The following is a 21,389-nucleotide window of genomic DNA, read 5'->3' on the forward strand; positions in this document are numbered from 1 at the left end:
CTGAACTGAAGCCAATAAGACTAAACAAAACAAAAAATACATACTTAAATATATACTTATTCATTAATGCAGTAAGACAAAAAATAGAAGATATACAGATTAGAAAAGAAGAAATATGGTCACAGACATAATCATGAAATAGAAAATTCTAAAGGACATACTGAAAGTTACTAGAATTTGTAATTAAGTTATCAAGGTTAAAATTTCTGTAGAGTAATAAAAATGAAATTGTAATTTTAAAATGTCATTTAACATTCATAAACATGAAACAGATAAGAGAGAAATTTTACAACAGATGTGCTAAAGCTGTACAATGAAAACTAAAAAATGTTGAAAGAAATTAAAACTGTTTTAAATAAGTGAGTTTTTGGTTTGGAAGCCTTAATCTTTTAAAACTCAGTCACTCGAAACTGATATGTTGATCCAACACAATTTCAGTTAAAATCCCAGCAAGCTTCTGTAGAAATTAAGAAGCTGCTTTTAACATTTACACGGAATACAAAAGACCTAGAATAGCCAACATAATTTTGAAAAAGTAAAATAAAAGTAGACAACTTACATTACGAGCTCTTAAGACTTGCTATACAATGTGAATGAATACGCATGAAAAATAGAAACAAACTCAGGTATGGGGGCTTCACTGGAGGCTCACTGATGAAGAACCCACCTGCCAATGCAGGAGATGTGGGTTCAGTTCCTTGGTCAGGAAGATCCCCTGTAGGAGGAAATGGCAACTCACTCCAGTATTCTTGCCTGGAGTATTCCATGGACAGGGGAGACTGGTGGGTTACAGTCCCCGGAGTCACAAAGAGTCAGACACGATTTAGTAACTAAACGGCAACAACACGACTCCTACAAAGGTACAATAATCAAAAGAGTGTAGGGCTGGCATGCAGATAGGCACAGTGATTACAGGAGTAATAGATCAAAAATAGTTTAACACATATATAGTTATGTATTTTTTAATTCTCCAATATAACTTAATGGTGCTAGGACAACCAGATATCCATGCTGAAAACATAAATAGCCTTTTTTTTTTTTAAACCTTTATCCTTGTCTCAGCCACGGATGTGTAGATGGAACTGGCCAACTCATTGGTCTTCTCTTTTAATCTTCTGCTAGTAACTGTAAGGGGGAGGGGGGGAATCTATTTTAGGAGATGATAAACAATAAGAATGTGAGTCTCATGTATTGGAAGCCAAATTTCTACCATAGTGTACCCAAAAGAAACAGCTATAAGTATATACCATCCTTATTACTTTGGCTGAGCCCTGTCATTTCCCATAAAAGTATATGTGGCCACAATCAGAACAGAAAGTTTTGCTGTGAGATGACCACATTGGAGTCCAGGGAATGGTGCAAAGCATTTAACTTTTTCCGTCAAAACACCCACAGGTCCAGTATCTCTCCCTTTTCTTCTTCCTGTGGTTGCTCCTACCCCATATCTCTGCACTTCTCTAACTTGCCAAAATTCTACCCCAACCTGGAAGGGGATATCAGATCCTTCAGCAATTGATTAGAGTTGGATGGAGAAGAGTTTAGGTCTTTCTTCATAGTAAAATATCAGTAAATTCTTAATAGAAAATCATCAACCACAAAATTCAACCTCATGTTTTTAGTATTTATTTCACAGAATAATTTCCATGTGCTGTTATGTTAACAATGTCTGTTCAGTTCAGTTAAATTCAGTCACTCAGTTGTGTCCGACTTTTTGTGACCCCATGGACTGCAGCACGCCAGGCTTCCCTGTCCATCACCAACTCCCAGAGCTTGCTCAAACTCATGTCCATCGAGTCAGTGATGCCATCCAACCATCTCATCCTCTGTCGTTCCCTTCTCCTCCTGCCCTCAATCTTTCCCAGCATCAGAGACTTTTCCAATGAGTCCATTCTTCACACCAGGTGGCCAAAGTATTGGAGCTTCAGCTTCAACATCAGTCCTTCCAATGAATATTCAGGACTGATCTCCTTTAGGATGGACTGGTTGGATCTCCTTGCAGTCCAAGGGACTCTCAAGAGTCTTCTCCAACACCACAGTTCCAAAGCATCAATTCTTCAGCGTTCAGCTTTCTTTATAGTCCAACTCTCACATCCATAGATGACTACTGGAAAAACTACAGCTTTGACTGCTGCTGCTAAGTCGCTTCAGTCGTGTCCGACTCTGTGTGACCCCATAGACGGCAGCCCACCAGGCTCCCCTGTCCCTGGGATTCTCCAGGCAAGAACACCGGAGTGGGTTGCCATTTCCTTCTCCAATGTGTGAAAGTGAAGTCGCTCAGTCGTGTCCGACTCAGTGACCCCATGGACTGCAGCCCACCAGGCTCCTCTGTCCGTGGGATTTTCCAGGCAAGAGTACTGGACCTAAGTTCTCCAAAATATCAATTATCTTCTGGTGAAGGGAGTACAGTGCTTAGAAAGAAGACAGCATGTATTGGCAGGTGGAGCAAAATCCCAAAACACTGATATTTAGGCTCCAACCCAGAACAATTATATCTGAAAGTCTGGGGCTCTGGGGGTAAGAAGGACACCTAGATATGAGCTTTTTAAGAACTTCTACAGAGAACTTTAAGGAAAATCACAGATGAGATTCAAGAAGTAATAGAAAAAGAGTACCTCCAAATTTATAAGGACAGAGAGACCATTCTGCTTTGCTTCATTAATTCCTCTATGAATCTAGCAACTTCTGACTGGATAGTGTAAATAGAGGAGAAAGAAACCGTACTATCTTTGCATGATTGGCTGCTTTAACAAGATACCACAGACTGGGCAATTTATAAGCAACAGAAATCTATTTCCTACAGTTCTGAAAGTTGGATGGTCAAGTGCCAGCAAGATCAAGTTCTGGAAGGAGCCTTCTTTCAGGTTGTGGACTGCTGATTTCTTGTTGTATCTGCAAATAGTGGAAGAGGAAGCTAGTTCTCTAGGGTCTCCATTATAAGGGTATTAATCTCGTTCACGAGGGCTCTGCCCACAGGAGCTAATCATATGCCATGGGCCCATCTCCTGATACCACCTCAAGCCTTACCTTTAAACATATGAATTTGAAAAGTGAAAGTGAAAATCACTGAGTTGTGCCTGACTATTTGCAACCCCATGGACTATATAGTCCATGGAATTCTCTAGGCCAGAATACTGGAGTGGGTAGCCTTTCTCTTCTCCGGGGAATCTTCCCAACCCAGGGATAGAACCCAGGTCTCTGGCATTGCAGGCGGATTCTTCACCAGCTGAACCACCAGGGAAGCCCAATAACACCGGAGTGGGTAGCCTAGCCCTTCTCCAGGGGATCGTCCTGACCCAGGAATTGAACCAGGGTCTCCTGCATTGCAGGCAGATTCTTTACCAATTGAGCTATCAGGGAAGCCCATGAATTTGGGGGAGACACAAATATTCAGTACATAGTACATACATTCTTAAGAGGTAATAAATTAGTTGCTCAAATTGGGGAGAACACAGAACTCAGTTCTTTGAAAAACAGGCAGCCCCCTGAGTAAGGTGATGTACTCTGCAAATAGCAATGGAAAAAAGATAGATGTGCATTGGAGGTAATACAAGGACATTGAGCAGGTTCTGCTGAGGTTTGGGTGAGGGTAGGGGGGAGTGTTGATTAGAAAACAGTAGGCAGAGGGAAATTTCAGAGTTTGAGATCTTGTTTCTTCAAGTGATGTGATTTCAATGAAAACCAGCTTTAAGATGAACTCTCAAAACTGGGAACTGAGATAAAATGAAGATGAAGGTTACTGGAGGAAGTAAATAAAGTGTCACATCCTGACAGTATGCGAGGAGAAAAAAGAAAAAGGATTAATGTCACTGATGGCAGAAGGAAAAGTTGATGACTACCTACAATGGTATATACAATCGACATCACCAGATGCTCGACACTGAAATCAGACTGATTATATTCTTTGCAGCCAAAGATGGAGAACCTCTATACTGTCAGCAAAAACAAGACCAGGAGCTGACTGTGGCTTGGATCATGAATTCCTTATTGCCAAATTCAGACTGAAATTGAAGACAGTGGAGAAAACCACCAGACCATTCAGGTATGACCTAAATCAAATCCCTTATGATTAGACAGTGGAAGTGAGAAATAGATTTAAGGGCCTAGATCTGATAGACAGAGTGCCTGATGAACTATGGATAGAGGTTCATGACATTGTACAGGAGACAAGAATCAAGACCATCCCAAGAAAAAGAAATGCAAAAAAGCAAAATGGCTGTCTGAGGAGGCCTTACAAATAGCTGTGAAAAGAAGAGAAGCAAAAAGCAAAGGAGAAAAGGAAAGATATTCCCATTTGAATGCAGAGTTCCAAAGAATAGCAAGGAGAGATAAGAAAGCCTTCCTCAGTGATCAATGCAAAGAAATAGAGGAAAACAACAAAATGGGAAAGACTAGAGATCTCTTCAAGAAAATTAGAGATACCAAGGGAACATTTCATGCAGATGGGCTCAATAAAGGACAGAAACAGTAGGGACCTAACAGAAGCAGAAGATATTAAGAAGAGGTGGCAAGAATATACAGAAGAACTGTACAAAAAAGATCTTCACAACCCAGATAATCACGATGGTGTAGTCACTCACCTAGAGCCAGACATCCTGGAATGTGAAGTCAAGTGGGCCTTAGGAAGCATCACTACGAACAAAGCTAGTGGAGGTGATGGAATTCCAGTGGAGCTATTTCAAATCCTGAAAGATGATGCTGTGAAAGTGCTGCACTCAATATGCCAGCAAATTTGGAAAACTCAGCAGTGGCCACAGGACTGGAAAAGGTCAGTTTTCATTCCAATCCCAAAGAAAGGCAATGCCAAAGAATGCTCAAACTACCACACAATTGCACTCATCTCACACGCTAGTAAAGTAATGCTCAAAATTCTCCAAGCCAGGCTTCAGCAATACGTGAACCATGAACTTCCTGATGTTCAAGCCGGTTTTAGAAAAGGCAGAGGAACCAGAGATCAAATTGCCAACATCTGTTGGATCAATGAAAAAGCAAGAGAGTTCCAGAAAAACATCTATTTCTGCTTTATTGACTATGCCAAAGCCTTTGACTGTGTGGATCACAATAAACTGTGGAAAATTCTGAAAGAGATGGGAATACCAGACCACCTGACCTGCCTCTTGAGAAACCTGTATGCAGGTCAGGAAGCAACAGTTAGAACTGGACATGGAACAACAGACTGGTTCCAAATAGGAAAAGGAGTATGTCAAGGCTGTATATTGTCACCCTGCTTATTTAACTTCTATGCAGAGTACATCATGAGAAACGCTGGGCTGGAGGAAGCACAAGCTGGAATCAAGATTGCTGGAAGAAATATCAATAACCTCAGATATGCAGATGACACCACTCTTATGGTAGAAAGTGAAAGTGAAAGAGGAGAGTGAAAAAGTTGGCTTAAAGCTCAGTATTCAGAAAACTAAGATCATGGCATCTGGTCCCATCACTCCATGGCAAATAGATGGAGAAACAGTGGAAACAGTGGCTGACTTTATTTTTGGGAGCTCCAAAATCACTGCAGATGGCTATGGCAGCCATGGAATTAAAAGATGCTTACTCCCTGGAAGGAAAGCTATGACCAACCTAGACAGCATATTAAAAAGCAGAGACATTACTTTGCCAACAAAGGTCCATCTAGTCAAGGCTATGGTTTTTCCAGTGGTCATGTATGGATGTGAGAGTTGGACTATAAAAAAAGCTGAGCACCAAAGAATTGATGTTTTTGAACTGTGGTTTTGGAGAAGACTCTTGAAAGCCCCTTGGACTGCAAGGAAATCCAACCAGTTCATCCTAAAGGAGATCAGTCCTGGGTGTTCATTGGAAGGACTGAAGCTGAAGCTGAAACTCCAGTACTTTGGCCACCTGATGCGAAGAGCTGACTCATTTGGAAGGACCCTGATCCTGGGAAAGATTGAGGGCAGGGGGAGAAGGGGAAGACAGGGGATGAGATGGTTGGATGGCATCACTGACTGGATGGACATGGGTTTGGGTAAACTCTGGTAGTTGGTTATGGACAGGGAGGCCTGGCGGCCTGCGGTTCATGGGGCCGCAAAGAGTCGGACACGACTGAGCAACTGAACTGAATTGAACTGAAATATGATGTAAGTCGGCAGCACTGAGCAAGAACTATTACATGAATGCCTTATTTGTGCATTGACAAGATAGTAACTATCAAAGAACTTTGCAAATTATTCATTACTCTCCAGAAACAAGCTATCTACAAATGTTTAATTCACTAGTGTATACACCCAGCTTAGAACAAAGGCCAAATATCTTTAAGTTTAATGGGTCATCTGGTTATTTTACCCAATGTGTCCATATAGAAGTGTAATTTAAAATTTTAAACACATCTCTCCTCTTATGCAAGAATTAAATTCAAAGTTTCTAAAGTCAGAGAGGCTTCTCTGGACGCTATTAATATAATGTGAGGAACTGGAAACGATAATTCCTGAAGGATGCCAAAGGCAATTCATCTCTTTACCTTTTCTCCCAATTAATAAACATCATTTTATTCCTGTTTTTCCCTTTCTACCAGTCCTTAAGCCACAAAAGCGGGGGTCGATGGCGAAACAAAGAGAAGTAAAACAAAATCTCTGGTCCCTCCTGCCAGCAGCCAGCAGAGAGCGCTGGTTCCATAGGCAGCGGGATGGCCGAAGCGCTTAGCTCCTCTCGGCTCTAACCGCTACGTGCCAGGCAAACTGAGGTTGTCCCTGCTGCCAACCCGTAGTTGCCTCGCTGTCGCTGAGCAACGGGGAAATGGGTGGGATTTGCCGTGCGCGTTCGTGCGGGCACTCTCCCAGGCGGAAGCGGAAGTGTCGGCGGCCGGCGAGTAGGAAGTGGTGATTCCTGAAGAGGAGATGGCTGCTCTTGCTACACTCCCCCCGCTGCCCCCACAGTTTAAGAGCATACAGCATCATCTGAGGACGGCTCAGGAGCATGACAAGCGAGACCCTGTGGTGGCATATTACTGTGAGTCCTTCCGAGTCCCCGCGGTCCTCCTTGGCCTCCGCTCCCCACCCCCGCCCCCTGGTTCTTAAGGCCGTCCCCGCCTCCCTAGCTTTAGACCTGAGCTTTGACCTCTGACCTGTCCCCGGGGTCCCGCCCTCCTTAGGGATCCCCAAGTTCTCTGCCCGCTCCAGGCCTCAGAAAGGCAAAACCTCGAAAGTACTTTAGCGTCCACCAACGAAATATTTTTAAACGGAATACATGGGCTCATGGACTCTGAAACAGTGTTCTAAAGTTTTCTCCCTGTGTGTACACACAGGAGCTTTCTGTCTCCACTAGGAAATCGTGAAATTAACCTGGGTAGTTAAGTAACTGAGTTGGGGCTGAAAGGAAGATAAGTGTTCCAAAGACAGTAGTGATGTGGGCAAAAGGAAGATTGACTAATTGAAAACATTGTAATGAGTGTGGGTTACTTATGACAACTTGCAGGCCCATTCATAAATAAAGAGTGGCTGCTGCAGAACAAACACTTGTATTTACCGATTTGTCCTTCTGCATTTAAACTGCTGTCTTCTACCAGTGAGAACTTGTAGCCTTGATTTTGAGCAATAAATGAGGTTGAGACATTGGGTGACATACTCTCACTTTGGTTGTGATACAGTTGATGAAAAACACAGGTCAGACTTGATCACACTTTTTCCTTTGTGCTAAAGACAGTAGTTCCATTATAGGTTATTTTATATTCCACATTCTAACTTTGCTGCAAATAAAACAAGTGACCAAGCAACCATAGTACGCTGAAAAGGATTTTTAACTTTGAGAAGCTCAGTGTAAGGTGTCCTCTTTCATAGACAGTATAAGGTTAGCCGAAATATGGTCCACTGCTATCCCGGCCATAAACCAGGAGTACCCCATTTTCACTCCTCAAATGTGCAAGGCCCTTTCAAACCTCCACATTCTTCTCTTTCTTGGAAATCTACCCTTTTTTCCACTTGGCGATCTCCTTAATTCAGATTCTAACTCAATGTCACCTCTTCTGTGGGCAGTAAGATGATTACTCTCAAGGCTTTACCTCCTCAGTTTGTTCGGATCATAACAACATTTTTGCGTTATACTTGTTTTTCAGGTTCCTCAAGCAGGGACCATTAGTCATTCATTCAGCTTGTATTTATTGAGATTTTACCTGTATGAGTATTACCAGGCACAGTGCCTACAGCATTCATGAAGCTTACATATTGGGGGGCGGGGGGGGGTTGGATTAAACAGTAAAATGAGTAAATTTATATAGAATATTGCAAGATTGTGAAGAAAATTAAAGCTGGGAAAGAACAGGGAGTACCAGGAGTAGGGTGGTAGGAAGTGAGGGAGGGATTTCATTTTCAGAGTGGTCAGGGAAAGCTTCGCTGAGTTCACATCTGAACAAACTTAACAGGAGTGAAAAGCAAGCTTTGCATCACCTGGGCGAGAGTGCTCTCCATAGAGGGGATAGCAAGTGCAAAAGTCCTGAGGTAGGGGCTTGCTTTTTTAAGCAAGGATTAAAAGCTTTTAAGAGGATTAAAGTGACTATTGTAACTAGAGTGAATAGAGCAAGCAGAAAAGCGATGTGATTAAAGTCAGAGAGATTATTTCTTGTAACAATTAAGTGGGAACCCTTGATTCTGTCTAGAAGCAGTCCCTCCATGGGCGCTGTATTCTACACGTTTGTTACTCTCCTGGGACCCTTTATTTCCTGTGTCACTATCCTCCCTTTTCTGCTGTTTCTTCCTAAACTTGCCCCGGTTCCCTTTATCTAAAAAATAAAAGGAGCTCTCACTGTGACATTCCCCTGGAGTTGCAGTCCTGTCGGCCCAGCCTCAAAGCTTAGGCTTGAAATAGTTGTCTGTAGTTGTCTTTAGATCCTTACCTCATAGATCTTTTTCATCCCATTGCAGTCTGGTTTTCAATCCCATTATTTCACTGAAACTGCTCTCAGCAGGGTCAAGAACCATGATTTTTATTGCTAAAACCAGGTGTCACTTAAAAAATATTTTTGTTATGAAGCACTGGAGAAGGAAATGGCAACCCACTCCAGTACTCTTGCCTGGAAAATTCCATGGACAAAGGAGCCTGGTAGACTACAGTCCAGGGGGTCACAAAGAGTCGGACACGACTGAGCCACTTCTCTTTCTTTCTTTCTTATGTGCGTGTTAAAGAACATATATAATGTGTACATACAGTTCGAGGAATAGTAAAATGAATGCTAATATATCTACCATGCTTGCTGTGATTAGACTTTCAAATTTTTGCTGATCTGGTGAGTGTGAAATGATGTCTCACTGGAGTGAAATTTGCAATTCACTGAGTCTTAATAAGGTTGAGCATCTTTTCATATGTTAATTAACCATTTGTGATTTCCTATTGAAATACCTACTTATTGCTTTTGACCATTTTCTATTTCATTGTTTTAATCTAGCTACTGATCTTTTGGTATTGCAAATGTCTTTTCAAAGTTTATTTGAGAAGTTTGATTTTTGATTTTTCATTCTATTTATGAAATCCTTTGATGTGCAAAAGTTCTTAATTTTAAAATATGACCAATTGAGTAATCTCTAATGATTTATGTTCCGATTTTCTAGGTCTTGATTTCTTTTTGTGTACCTTATTTGAGATTTTGGCTTCCTGAGTTTGTAGATGGGTGTCTTTCATCAAATCTAGAAAATTCTCTACTTTCAATTATTGTTTCTCTGCTATCTCTGTTCTTTCCTTCAATTTTAATTAGATGTGTTGCATTTTCCTCCTTTAGCTTCTTTATCTCTTAATGCTTTGATAGTTTGTGTCCATTTTCTTTCTAAGCTGCATTCTGTGTATTTCTCTAGGTCAGTGTTCCCCTTCATATATTGTATAACCCATCTGTTACATTTCTATTAACATTTTCATTTTTTATTTCTAGATGTTCTCTTACTTTGTTTTTAAATCAGCCTCGCCATTTCTGATAATCTTTTAACTGTTTCAAAAGCACTCATTTCTTTAAGTGCTTTAAAAATATTTGCATTTATATTTGCTGTCTGATAATTACTGTATAGGTTATATTTTAGATCTGATTCTGCTGTGTAACAAAAAATGGCTTATGACAGTTTTTTTCTTGTAACTTAGGCACTAGAACTACTAAACCAGTACTCTTCAATCTTCAATATGCAAATAATTCTACGGGAATCATTTTCACATTTCGCAACTTCTGTGTTTCTTTCCTGACAAAGTTCCTTTGGTCAGGGTGGCAAAGTAGTATGCTTCCCTTCATTTATTTATTTATTTTTTACTGTATCTTGTTCTCAATTGCCCTTTTCCTACTTTAAAGAATAAAAGCAGGCTCTCCTGCATCATTAGTATTTTTATGGTGAATTGTTCTGGAGGAGAAAGTGGAAAATCCTCCAGGGTGTCCAGAAAAAAAGGACAGTTCTAACAAATTACTGGTGTTAGTGAAACCTCCATTTATTAAGCTATTAGATAGAGCTTCCTGTCTTTATGTGTCTTATTTGGAAGAAAATCAGTCAGAGCACAGAATAAGCCTTTATCTAAAAATGCTGGGCATGGGAAACAAAGGATGTGAAAGGAACATTCTAACATACAGCTTTTTATAAGGGGAGTCACCTGGAGTCATCTCCTTTCAGGAATAATTGGTCAAGAATGAATCTCAGAAGAAGGAGGAATTTTTCTTAGCTATTAGCAGCCATTGTTCAATCATTTTGGATTTTATCCAGAGGAGTGCAAAGGCGCAGTTTGCAACCAAGGTCAAGTGCAAGATGGTATGGAGCATGTTGTCCTTGTTCTTGGGGAACATGGTAAGGCCATGTTCAAAACTGGCCTGTGTTGAAGTTTCAAAATGGTAAGAGTTTTCATTATATGATCTTAGCGTTTCATTCTCTGTTCCTTATTAAAGTGTCATTCCTGAGGACAGTTCAGTTCAGTCGCTCGGTCATGTCCGACTCTTTGCGACCCCATGAACCGCAGCACGCCAGGCCTCCCTGTCCATCACCAACTCCTGGAGTCCACCCAAACCCATGTCCATCGAGTTGGTGATGCCATCCAACCATCTCATCCTCTGTCATCCCCTTCTCCTGCTCTCGATCTTTCCCAGCATCAGGGTCTTTTCCAGTGAGTCAGCTCTTCGCGTCAGGTGGCCAAAGCATTGGAGTTTCAGCTTCAACATCAGTCCTTCCAGTGAACACCCAGGACTGATCTCCTTTAGGATGGACTGAGGTAAAAGCAAAAGGGAAATGCTGAAGTGGGAGTAACTTATTTCATTCAGGTGACAAGCTCATATCAAGGTCTGTAGGTTATCAAAATTTTAGTCCTAGAATCCAGAAATGAGAAAGAGTGTGTGGGAACATGTGTTAATGTTTATTTGAATTAGAGAAGTCATATTTTTCTGAAAAAAGTAAGCCTCCAATGGCTGATTGGTTTGACCTTAGCAGTTTTGCCATTTATGTAGAATGGTGAACATTCTCCTCAAATGAGGTAAATTTTCAGCTCTGAAGTGTTTTGCTTTTTTCAGAAATACATTTAAAACAAGTGATAAGATTAAAATATTATGACTTTTTTTTCCTACCAGAGGATGTTGAAACAAACATTATTTCAGTTTTCCGAATCCTGTCTCATTCTTAGAATAAAAAGAAGCCTTTGAAAGCAAATGATGAGTCTTTATAAGGTCTTTTCTGTATACTTCAGAGGAATTGAGAAAATGAATACTCTGATGAAGGGGTGACACATTCTTTTCTAGTCTTAAAACAAATTTTGAGGCAAACCTAATTAAAATGTCAGCTAAGAAAGATTATTAAAAATGTTATTTGATGATAAGTAATGATGTGGTTTTTAGCCTATAACCCAGAAGGAATTTAAAGAATTTGGTAGTTTTGCTGTGACAAAGCTTCCATTCTCATCTGCTGCTTTATGTGAATGAATTTTCTCCCTTGTTAAATTCATAAAAGTGAAAGCAGGAATAGAACCAATACTCTGGTTCGTTATGAGGATAAATCATGTTCATTCATAGATAGGCGGTTTACCTCATGCACTTCCAAGGAAAGTTTACTTTTTATATTTAGCGATTGTTAAGATAAATAAAATTCATATTGTTTTAAATGTTACGTCGTTATACATAACAATTGCAAAAACTCAATTCCAGAAGAAACATTTTAACACATAGCACCTTCTCTCAGGAAATTTAATAAAAATTTAAATTTAAATTTTTATATACTTTTGTTGCAGAGCAGTGTGATAGGATAATCAAGTAACACCTTTGAGCTTGCAGATACATTTTTATAATAAAATCCTGTAAAGTACATAGAAATATGGGTTAAAAGAAAATAAGACAGTGTATTCTGACTCTTGAAAAAAATAATTTTTTTATCTGAAAAGATTGTAATAGATACCAAATTGCTATGGTGTTTACAGTTGAAAGAGTGATAAAATTTTTAGATGTCAGTACTTGACATCTGTAGTACAGAAATTGCATTTTTTACCTGTTTAAACTTCAGATAAAAAGTAGTAAATGTCAACCTAAAAATGTGTGAAGGGATACATTTCTGTAACCTTAGAGCAAACAAAAATTTTCTAAATTCCTAGAGCAAGGAAGAATTTTTTGTGAGAAGAAAAACTAAAGGTTATTTTGCTAAAGTACTCACTGATTTATAAAAGTTCCATATTATCTTATATTTCTTCTCTGTATGTTGCGCTCTGCCTGGAATCCCCTATGACTTCCTCTTAATCAAACTTAACTCCTATTGACTCAGTACTTTTTACTTTTTTTCCTTTTGAACTGTGTGTAGCTGGAGTAAGCTATGCATTGGAGGCATTATTCAGACACATTGATAGACACTTAAATGTCTATCAATCTTAAATGAATAATCGGGGTTTTCCATCCTCTGGATCACTTTTCAGTATGCATTGTGTTTTGATTTTCAGATATTTGGTTGGTGTTTTTGTTTCTAATATTTTGTTGATCTCTTAAGTTAGTGGTTTTTTTGTGTCATTTTTTGGTCATGCCTCTTGGCTTATGGGATCTTAGTTCTCCAACCAGGAATTTAACCCAGGCCCTCGGCAGTGAGAGCTTGGAGTCTTAACCACTGGACTACCAGGAAATTCCCGACTCAGTATTTTTTGCAGATTGGTTTTCCTGAGCTCATATGATGTCTAGAAATGGTATCAAGTATATCCCTCCTCTTGATCCTCTTTACCTTTCAGTCTCCTGGATTCTCTTGAAAGACAGGGATTGATACCTTGTTTTCTCTCACCACCTGACACATAATTGGCATTCATAAATATTTAACGACTGCCATTGTTGTAACTGTTACGAATATTCCAGCCTTACTAGAATATTCACTTTGAGAGCAAGAAATATGTCTTAAATTGATGATCATTGAATCTCTTAACTCCTAATACAGTACCAAAGTCATGATGGATAATTGGAAATTATGTAGTTTACATGTAATATGTGTTGATTGAATAAATATAGGGTAATTCATAGTTTTTTCACATGCTCTTACTGCAATAAGGAAACATAATGAAAAGAATCTCGAAGCACAGTATTTCATAGCTTGTGGCTACTAGACTGTCATAGAGATGTCATAGGATGTGCCCTCTGTGCTTCCTCATTTCCAGTATTTTGTGATTTCTAGAAATGATTTAGATCTGGCCTTAATGGGAATACTCTAGTGTGTTATCATTTTTTGTTACCTTAGTATTCCTATATTTCTAAGTTGTTTGATCTTTTATTTTCTTTTTAAGTCAGGAATAAGTGTTGAAATATCATATATCAAATTACTTTTTGACTATATGCTTAGAGTTTACTTCTTCGACCTTTTTAATTAGTAATAACAAATTATTGAATTTACTCTTACTTGGAACATCTCACTCCTGGAAAAAATTCTGTTAGATTTTTTTTTTCATTAAATTATTTTGAAATAATTATAGATCCACAGTTAGAAGAAATAATACAAAGAGATCTGTGTGACTTTTACTCATTGTGCCCAGTGGTAATATCTTGCAAAGTCATAGTACAGTATCACAGCCAGAATATTGATATTGACACAGTCTACCCATCTCTTTTAGACTTACGTAGTTTTCCATGAATTCATTTGTGTATATATCTGTATTTAGCTCTAAATAGTTCTCTCAAGTGGAGGTTCATGTATCCAACACCACAGTGAAGACAGAAGTTGTCTAAGAAGAATCCTTAATGTTAATCCTATTGCAGCCAGAAGTTTATGCTTTGGGGATGTTCTTTTGTATACTTGTCAATTTCTCACATTTAAAAAATTTAACTTGAGCTAATGTTGATGCGTCAAAGTTTTCTAGAATATCTTTCATATCTGTCAGATTTTCAGATTTATTAGTTAAGAAATTACAAACTTAACCTTCCCTTCCTTTCTTCATACCTGTCACAGTCAGCCCAGTCATCAAATGTTTAAATTTTTACTTACCTTCTTAGTTTCTTTGACATCATACCCTCATCTTACATCTAAGCTATTGAGATAGCTTCCTACCTTCTACTTCAAGCTAAGTGAAAGTTGCTCAGTCATGTGCAACTCTTTGTGATCCCATGGACTATAGCCTGCCAGGCTCCTCTGTCCATGGGGATTCTGCAGGCAAGAATACTGGAATGGGTAGCTGTTCTCTTCTCCAGGGGATCTTCCCAACCTAGGGATCAAACCCAGGTCTCATGCATTGCAGGCAGATTCTTTATCATCTGAGCCACCAGGGAAGCCCCTACTTCAAGCAGGTAGTACCTGTTGCTACTTGAAAGTTCTACTTTAAATGCTCAGTGAAAATAAAATTTTATTCACAGAATAAAAGAAGGATAAAGTTAACTAAACATTTAGAAACCTGTGCTACACAAGCAGTACAATTAATTTATAAAAGCATTGCATTAGGAAAAGAATGTTTCCAATAGATGAAAGACAGAGGGCCAGTGTCCTTGATAGGGAAAACACTCATACAAATCCATTTTAAAAAATGAAAACTATGATCCACATAAATGGACAGAAATGTGTATGTACTACTAAAAGAGAGCATACTAATTTTTAACGTTCAGCTGAATTAGTAGCAAGTGTAAATTAAGACGGCATACCATTTTTTGACTAAAGTTATAACTCATACAAAATGAGTATGTGATGAAATTCTCCTTGACATGGCTGTGTGAATTTTTAGAAAGCATTTTATCGGAGTATATAGAATTGTAAAAGTATCTGATGTACAGTAATTCCAGTTTTGAAAAGCTTCTGCCTAGGAAATAATCACTAATACATGAAGAACTTTAGGATTATCTGAACAATTATATACGTTTGTGCCAAGCTCAAAAACAGCCTAAACATATATCATGGTGGAAATGGTTAAGTTATGGTATATCCATTGCACAGAAAGTGATGTAATCATTTAGAAATTAGAAAGCATCTTTTGTAACATGGGGAAAGATTGATATAAAAATGCAGGATATAAAATTATATATATACTATTATTTGAACTTTTCACTGCAAATGGTGACTGCAGCCATGAAATTAAAAGATGCTTGCTCCTTGGAAGAAAAGCTATGAAAACCTAGACAGCATATTAAAAAGCAGAGACCTTACTTTGCCAACAAAAGTCCATCTAGTCAAGACTATGGTTTTTCCAGTAGTCATGTATGGATGTGAGAGTTGGACCGTAAAGAAAGCTGAGTGCCAAAGAATTGATGCTTTTGAACTGTGGTGTTGGAGAAGATTATTGGGAGTCCCTTGGATAGCAAGGAGATCAAACTAGTTGATCCTAAAGGGAATCAGTCCTAAATATTCATTGGAAGGACTGATGCTGAAGCTGAAGCTCCAGTACTTTGGCCACCTGATGCTAAGAACTAACTCATTGAAAAAGACTCAGATGGCTGGGAAAGACTGAAGGCAGGAGGAGAAGGGGACAACAGAGGATGAGATAGTTGGATGGCATCACTGACTCGATGAACATGCGTTTGAGCAAGCTCCCAGAATTGGTGATGGACAGGGAAGCCTGGTGTGCTGCAGTCCGTGGGGTTGCAAAGAGTTGGACACGACTGAGCAACTGAACTGAACTTTTAAAAATGCATCTATATATATATACATACACAGACACACACACATACATAATAAACTTAGAGGAAAAAATTGCAGCTTTAGGTTTCTGGATAGTTTTCTTTTGTCTTTTTAAAAATTTTCCTATAAGTGGGCATGTTTCATACCATCATTACTAAACAACAAAAGCTTTACTAAAAGCAAAAATATTTTTTAAACACCAATAGTAGCTCCATCTGACTATCAGAAAAAATAAGTGCCTTTAGTGATAACTCATGATTTGAACATGGCATCATCTTCTGTAATTTTAATCAAGCTGAATTTCACTCCATTTCTAGAACCTGACTGACTTTCTGTTGTCTCCAGACCTTCCAACATTGTTCTCCAGCCCTTGACACCTCTTCCCCGCCTTACCAAATCCACTCCATTTTTCCCCTTAAGATTCTAGCTTAAATGTCACTTTCTCTGGGAGGCTTTGTCTTAAACTCCCTGGTTTTAAGATGCATCATCTCTCGGTCCTCGTTGTGCCTTGTATGGCTTTATCTTCATTGCTTTTCATATGCCTGCTGTCCCTTCTGGAGTGTAAACTTAAGAGACTGTACCCTGCTAGGGCCTCTTGATTCATTCACTGTACCAGGTAGTGCTCGGCCACTAAAGATACTTACACAATAAGGAATAGATACTCCAAAAGTGATGAATTGATCTGACTTTTGAGGCAGCCATGGTCCCCATAGCTACACCTTATAGTTGTCATGGAATAAAGAGGCCAGATAACTAACATTCATGGAGCTTTTGGCATTCGTAATGGTCCTTTTCTTCTGGGTATCTGATTTGAACCTTATAGTCATCCTGGTCCTTCTGTTACTAAGTGATGGAACCGGAACCTGAATGACAGATGCTAGATGAGAAGTGGGTACATGAAAAATTGTTGAGAGTAGGTAGTAATTAGAATAGCAGTTACAGAGTGAAGGTAAAGGGACTTGTTAAATCAGTGGGAAAACAAAGGGAACCAGTGCAGTAATCTGGAAGATCCCTGATAAGTGGAGAGTGGAAATGAGGACAGGCTTGATGTTACTGACATCAATTTCTGAGCTTTGTATGTCTGTCTCTTTTTTTTTTTGCCTTAATGAAGCCAGAAAATATTTGAGTTCTACTAAACATAGGCACCATATGATAAATATTTTGATTCTGTGACATTTGATGTTGTGGATAAAGCAAAAACTAGAAAGATTCCTTCCCTTTAAACTGTGTGTTGATATTTAGTATCAATATCAACTATCAACACATAAAGTTGATATTAAATATCAACATACAAAGTTTCAGATTTGGTTTTTAAAAGTTTCCTCTAGGGGGTGGTATTGTACAATTAATAGACATTCAGTGACCATGTATAAATGTTCTTTGAGAGTCATTTCTTTATATGACCATAGGAAAATCAGATGTGGTTGTTCAGGAAGTTGAAAATACATATGGTATATTTCATATACAAGATGTCATAGGACACCAGTGTAAATGTTTAAAGGCTAAATAATAATGAATTTTTATTGATGGTGATAAGCTACTTGGATATTAGGATTAATAATCAGTTGCCTGTTATTTGCTGTTAATCACATAAATTGATTTTAATGACTAATAAATTTGACTAAGCCAATTAAAGATAAGCAGTTTTTTTGTGCTGGTTTCTGAATCTGTAGCAACTAATTTGAGCTCATAGTCCTTTTGTCTAAGTATGTATCATTTCTTTTTTGTAAGCTGACTCCAGATACTTTACTGTAGCATGACAGGTTAATAATAAAAACCTCGGAAAGTTGGACTGCTGACTTATCCATTAACATTCCATTTCTTTTTTTATTTTGCAAACATATTTGCAGACATGAATTTTATATTGTAGAATAGTCATTTTAATAATTACTCCTGTTTTGAGTAAATCGTTTTGGTTTTAGACTCTTTAAGCTAACACACACACACACACACACACTAGCATTACAGTAACTTGTCACAGGCTGTGTGTGTGTGCTCAGTTGCTTCGGTCGTGCCCTACTCTGTGACCCCATGGACTGTAGCCCTCCAGGCGCCTTTGTCCATGGGATTCTGTCAGCAAGATACTGGAGTGGGTTCCCATGCTCTCCTTCAGGGGATCTGCCTGACCCAGGGCTCGAACACGTTGGAGGCGAATTCTTTACCAACTGAGCCATCAGGGAACCCCTGTCACAGTCAGCTACTATATAAAATCGCATTTCACATATTAGTTTAGAACTTACTTTTCCCTTCTCTTGTCCTTTGGCTGTAGTTATCATATATTTCAATTATAAACCTGTAAACCCTAGAATGTAGTTATTTTTTAATTGTCCTTCTTAAAAAGAAATTTATAAAATGAGGAAATAAAATTTTTAGTATATTCCCACATAATTACCATTTTCAGCGTTCTTCATGCCTTTGTAGTTGGTTTTAAATATGGTGTCATTTTTTTGCCTGTTGAAAAGTTTATCATTTCCTTAATAGGATTGTCACCAATTCTATCAGCTTCTATGGTGTGAAACAAGCTTTTATTTTCATCCTTATTGAAAGATAATTTTGCTGGGCAAAGAATTCATCAATCATTTTTGCCACTCCTCCCCACCTTTAAGGAGGTGGACTCCAGTTACATATATGTTAGAGCATTTGATGGTTCCCCATACCTCACTGAAACTCTGGTTTTGTGTTTGTTTTCCTTTTCAGTCTTTTTACTCCCTGCTTTATTTTAGGTAGTTTCTACTGCTGTGTTCTGAAGTTCATTAGTTTTTTTCTTTTATGATATCTAAACTACTATTAATCCTGTCCAGTAAACTTTTCATTTTTATATTTCATTTCTGGATGGCCCTTTTGTGTTCCTTTGTGTATGTTCTATCTCCTCATTTTATTCATGGTTTCCATAAAATACTTCAAAATGATTTCCCAGTATTTTAATGTCATCATCTGCTATTTCCATTATTTTGTCATTGTTTTATTTTTTTATGTTCACATTCTTCCTCTGTTGCCATCATTAGTGATTTTTGATTGATTGAGGGACAAAGTGAATTTTAAGTTCTTGAATGTCTGTTCTTTGAAGGGATTAAATGCAACCAGCAATTAATTGCTGTTCAGTTTAATTCTTTGGTGCCTTGTTTTGTTTTTAGCTTTGGGGGGCAGTTCTAAAGTACTCCTTGCTTTAGGGACAGGTTAACCCTGTTTTATTTGGGGGCTGTCTACAGAATATCCTGGGTAAACCTCTGGGGCTCTCTGCTCCTTTTGGTTGGAACTTGAATGCATCCCAGCCCTGTGTGTGCCTTGGGAATAGTCCAGCTCACAGCTTCTGTTCGCTCTTTGGCCTGCGGCGTTTTCTCCTTCACATGCACATGGCAGTGTTCACCTGAGCCTCAGGATAAACTCCTGTCTTTTCTGTGTAGCTCCAAACTCTTCAGAGCTCTGCCCCTCCATTTACAGCTGCCTCAGTCTCCCTGAACTCCAGTCCATTTTCTCAACTCAGAGCACTGTGTTCTGTTTAGGATTCCCTTCCTACTCCTTAGACTGGGATGTACCTCCAGGCAGAATGCTAGGCTGATATTGGTGTCATCTCATATGTTTCCTTTCTTCAGATGTCCTAATCTTACCATGTCTGTTTCCATTGTCCAAAAAACTCTTTTATATATTTTGTCTAGTTTTCTTTGATTGTTCACAGTAGGATGGCAAATATTACTCCTTATGGCCAGAGTTAGACTCTGTGTTGTTATTTTAGTAATCAGATCATCACTATTATTTACTAAGTACCAGCACAGTCTTTTAGTAGGAATTCAGAAGGAGCTAACTTTTCTTAAAGCTATTATATTATGACAGAAGCTCTAAAAATACTTAATGAAGGAATGAGTGAAGTATATACCCTTTATTAGGATATATTCATTCATACTTTGTTTTTATTTTAATTTTGTCCCTTCACAAAGACAATACTAACCATAGAGCAGGTATTTATAATATACTTATGAGTAGAATAATATATTTGGTTCTATTTACTGGAATAAAATTTGGCTTTATTCCTACTTGAGTGCTATATTTATTTAACCGACTAGTACATCACTCTTAACAATTGCTTTTATGTGCCTTTTGTGTCTATATATCATGCATTTCATATTTTTAGATTTCTCATGTATAAATGAGGATGTGATAGAATGTTAATGTTTAGATTTAATGAAACTTTGAGGTATACATGCCTTGAGGATTAGTAAATATTTGTCTCCTAAATGCTTCACATTAAAGTTAGGTTGGAAAGTATTTAATCCTTTTGCAAATATGCCTCATTACTCATCTTTTAAAAATATTTATTCATAAAAATAAACACATTTCCTTGATGAAATAAATATATTTCCCTATAGGTGATTCTAGCTACATATTTATTCTGTTTTACTAGGTAATTTTCCATGTTGGACATCAATTTTTCTTCATACTGCTGCTTCTACAATGAATTACTTGTCCTGAACAGAGTTTTATATAAAAGTAGTCCTTTTTCCCATCTGTATGACTAAAAGATCTTTTGGTGTATAAATTTTCATAAGTAGATTTAACATCTTTTCACTGTATTAATATTAGAAAATGTGTCTTGTTGTACAACTACAAATTGTAAACCATGTAAGATACTCAGAAATATAGAAGCTAGGCAAATTTGTACTTAAATCTTTTCAATTTTGAGAAGATTCTTTCCAGTCCTTCAATTAAAGGTGTTACTTTGTAATAATGTCCTTGTAGTTGCAAAGACTGAATATGCATATAAGCCAAGAAGAAAATGCGTGTAAGTGAAACCATTAAACTGTGTTGTCATTGCACTGTATTTCAAGTGTCAGCCACTTGTATTAAGGTTAGCTTTTAGATGGTAAGAAGCTTATATTATATTTGTGTTGTGAAGAAAATTGATGATGGTTGTGGTGGTAGTGAATTGGGAATAAATCTGATTCTCACTTCAAAGGAGATACCGATAATCTCGATTTTTATTATGAGCAATGGTGGAAGTAGTTAAAAGTAACAAATCAGAAACAAAATTGAACTTTTTACATAGGAATAAATAACATTCTCTTGATAACAAGAAAATACTGATTAGTTTTCTGTGTGTTTGCTTAATGGACTTTTACCGTTGCTGGATAGCCATTTATTTCCACTGTTGCTCTATTAAATAGCTCACTATGCTCCATAGATGGTAGAGTTCATATACTGTCCACTTGGTGATAAAATAAGGAGAAAGACCTCCCAGGGAAATGAAGCTCACTCCTCTATTTCCTCACATTGTGTTACTATGTTGACTAATAGTATATATAGACAGTAAATAATTAACTGATGTCTATTTAATTTTCTGTGTGTATGTTTGGGTGAGGGTTTGCTTGAAATATGCTTGAAATGGTC

The 21,389-nt window shown here is 38.0% G+C and overlaps 1 protein-coding gene across 2 annotated transcripts in view; it reads left to right on the forward strand.

Annotated features, from left to right (window-relative positions):
• The first annotated feature begins 6,822 nt into the window (after positions 1–6,822).
• Positions 6,823–21,389, forward strand: part of VTA1 (vesicle trafficking 1) — a 70,688-nt gene continuing 56,121 nt past the window's right edge. For both annotated transcript variants that reach the window (XM_086318095.1, XM_086318096.1), the window contains exon 1: positions 6,823–6,960. In XM_086318095.1, the coding sequence (XP_086174221.1) occupies positions 6,849–6,960 (112 nt within the window). In that variant the 5' untranslated portion in view covers positions 6,823–6,848. The remainder of the gene's footprint in view (positions 6,961–21,389) is intronic.

The sequence above is a fragment of the Bos grunniens genome, chromosome 9 (genome assembly GCF_055505025.1).
Source record: "Bos grunniens cultivar Pamir isolate PY7600 chromosome 9, Bosgru_T2T1.0, whole genome shotgun sequence".
Classification (NCBI taxonomy): domain Eukaryota; kingdom Metazoa; phylum Chordata; class Mammalia; order Artiodactyla; family Bovidae; genus Bos; species Bos grunniens.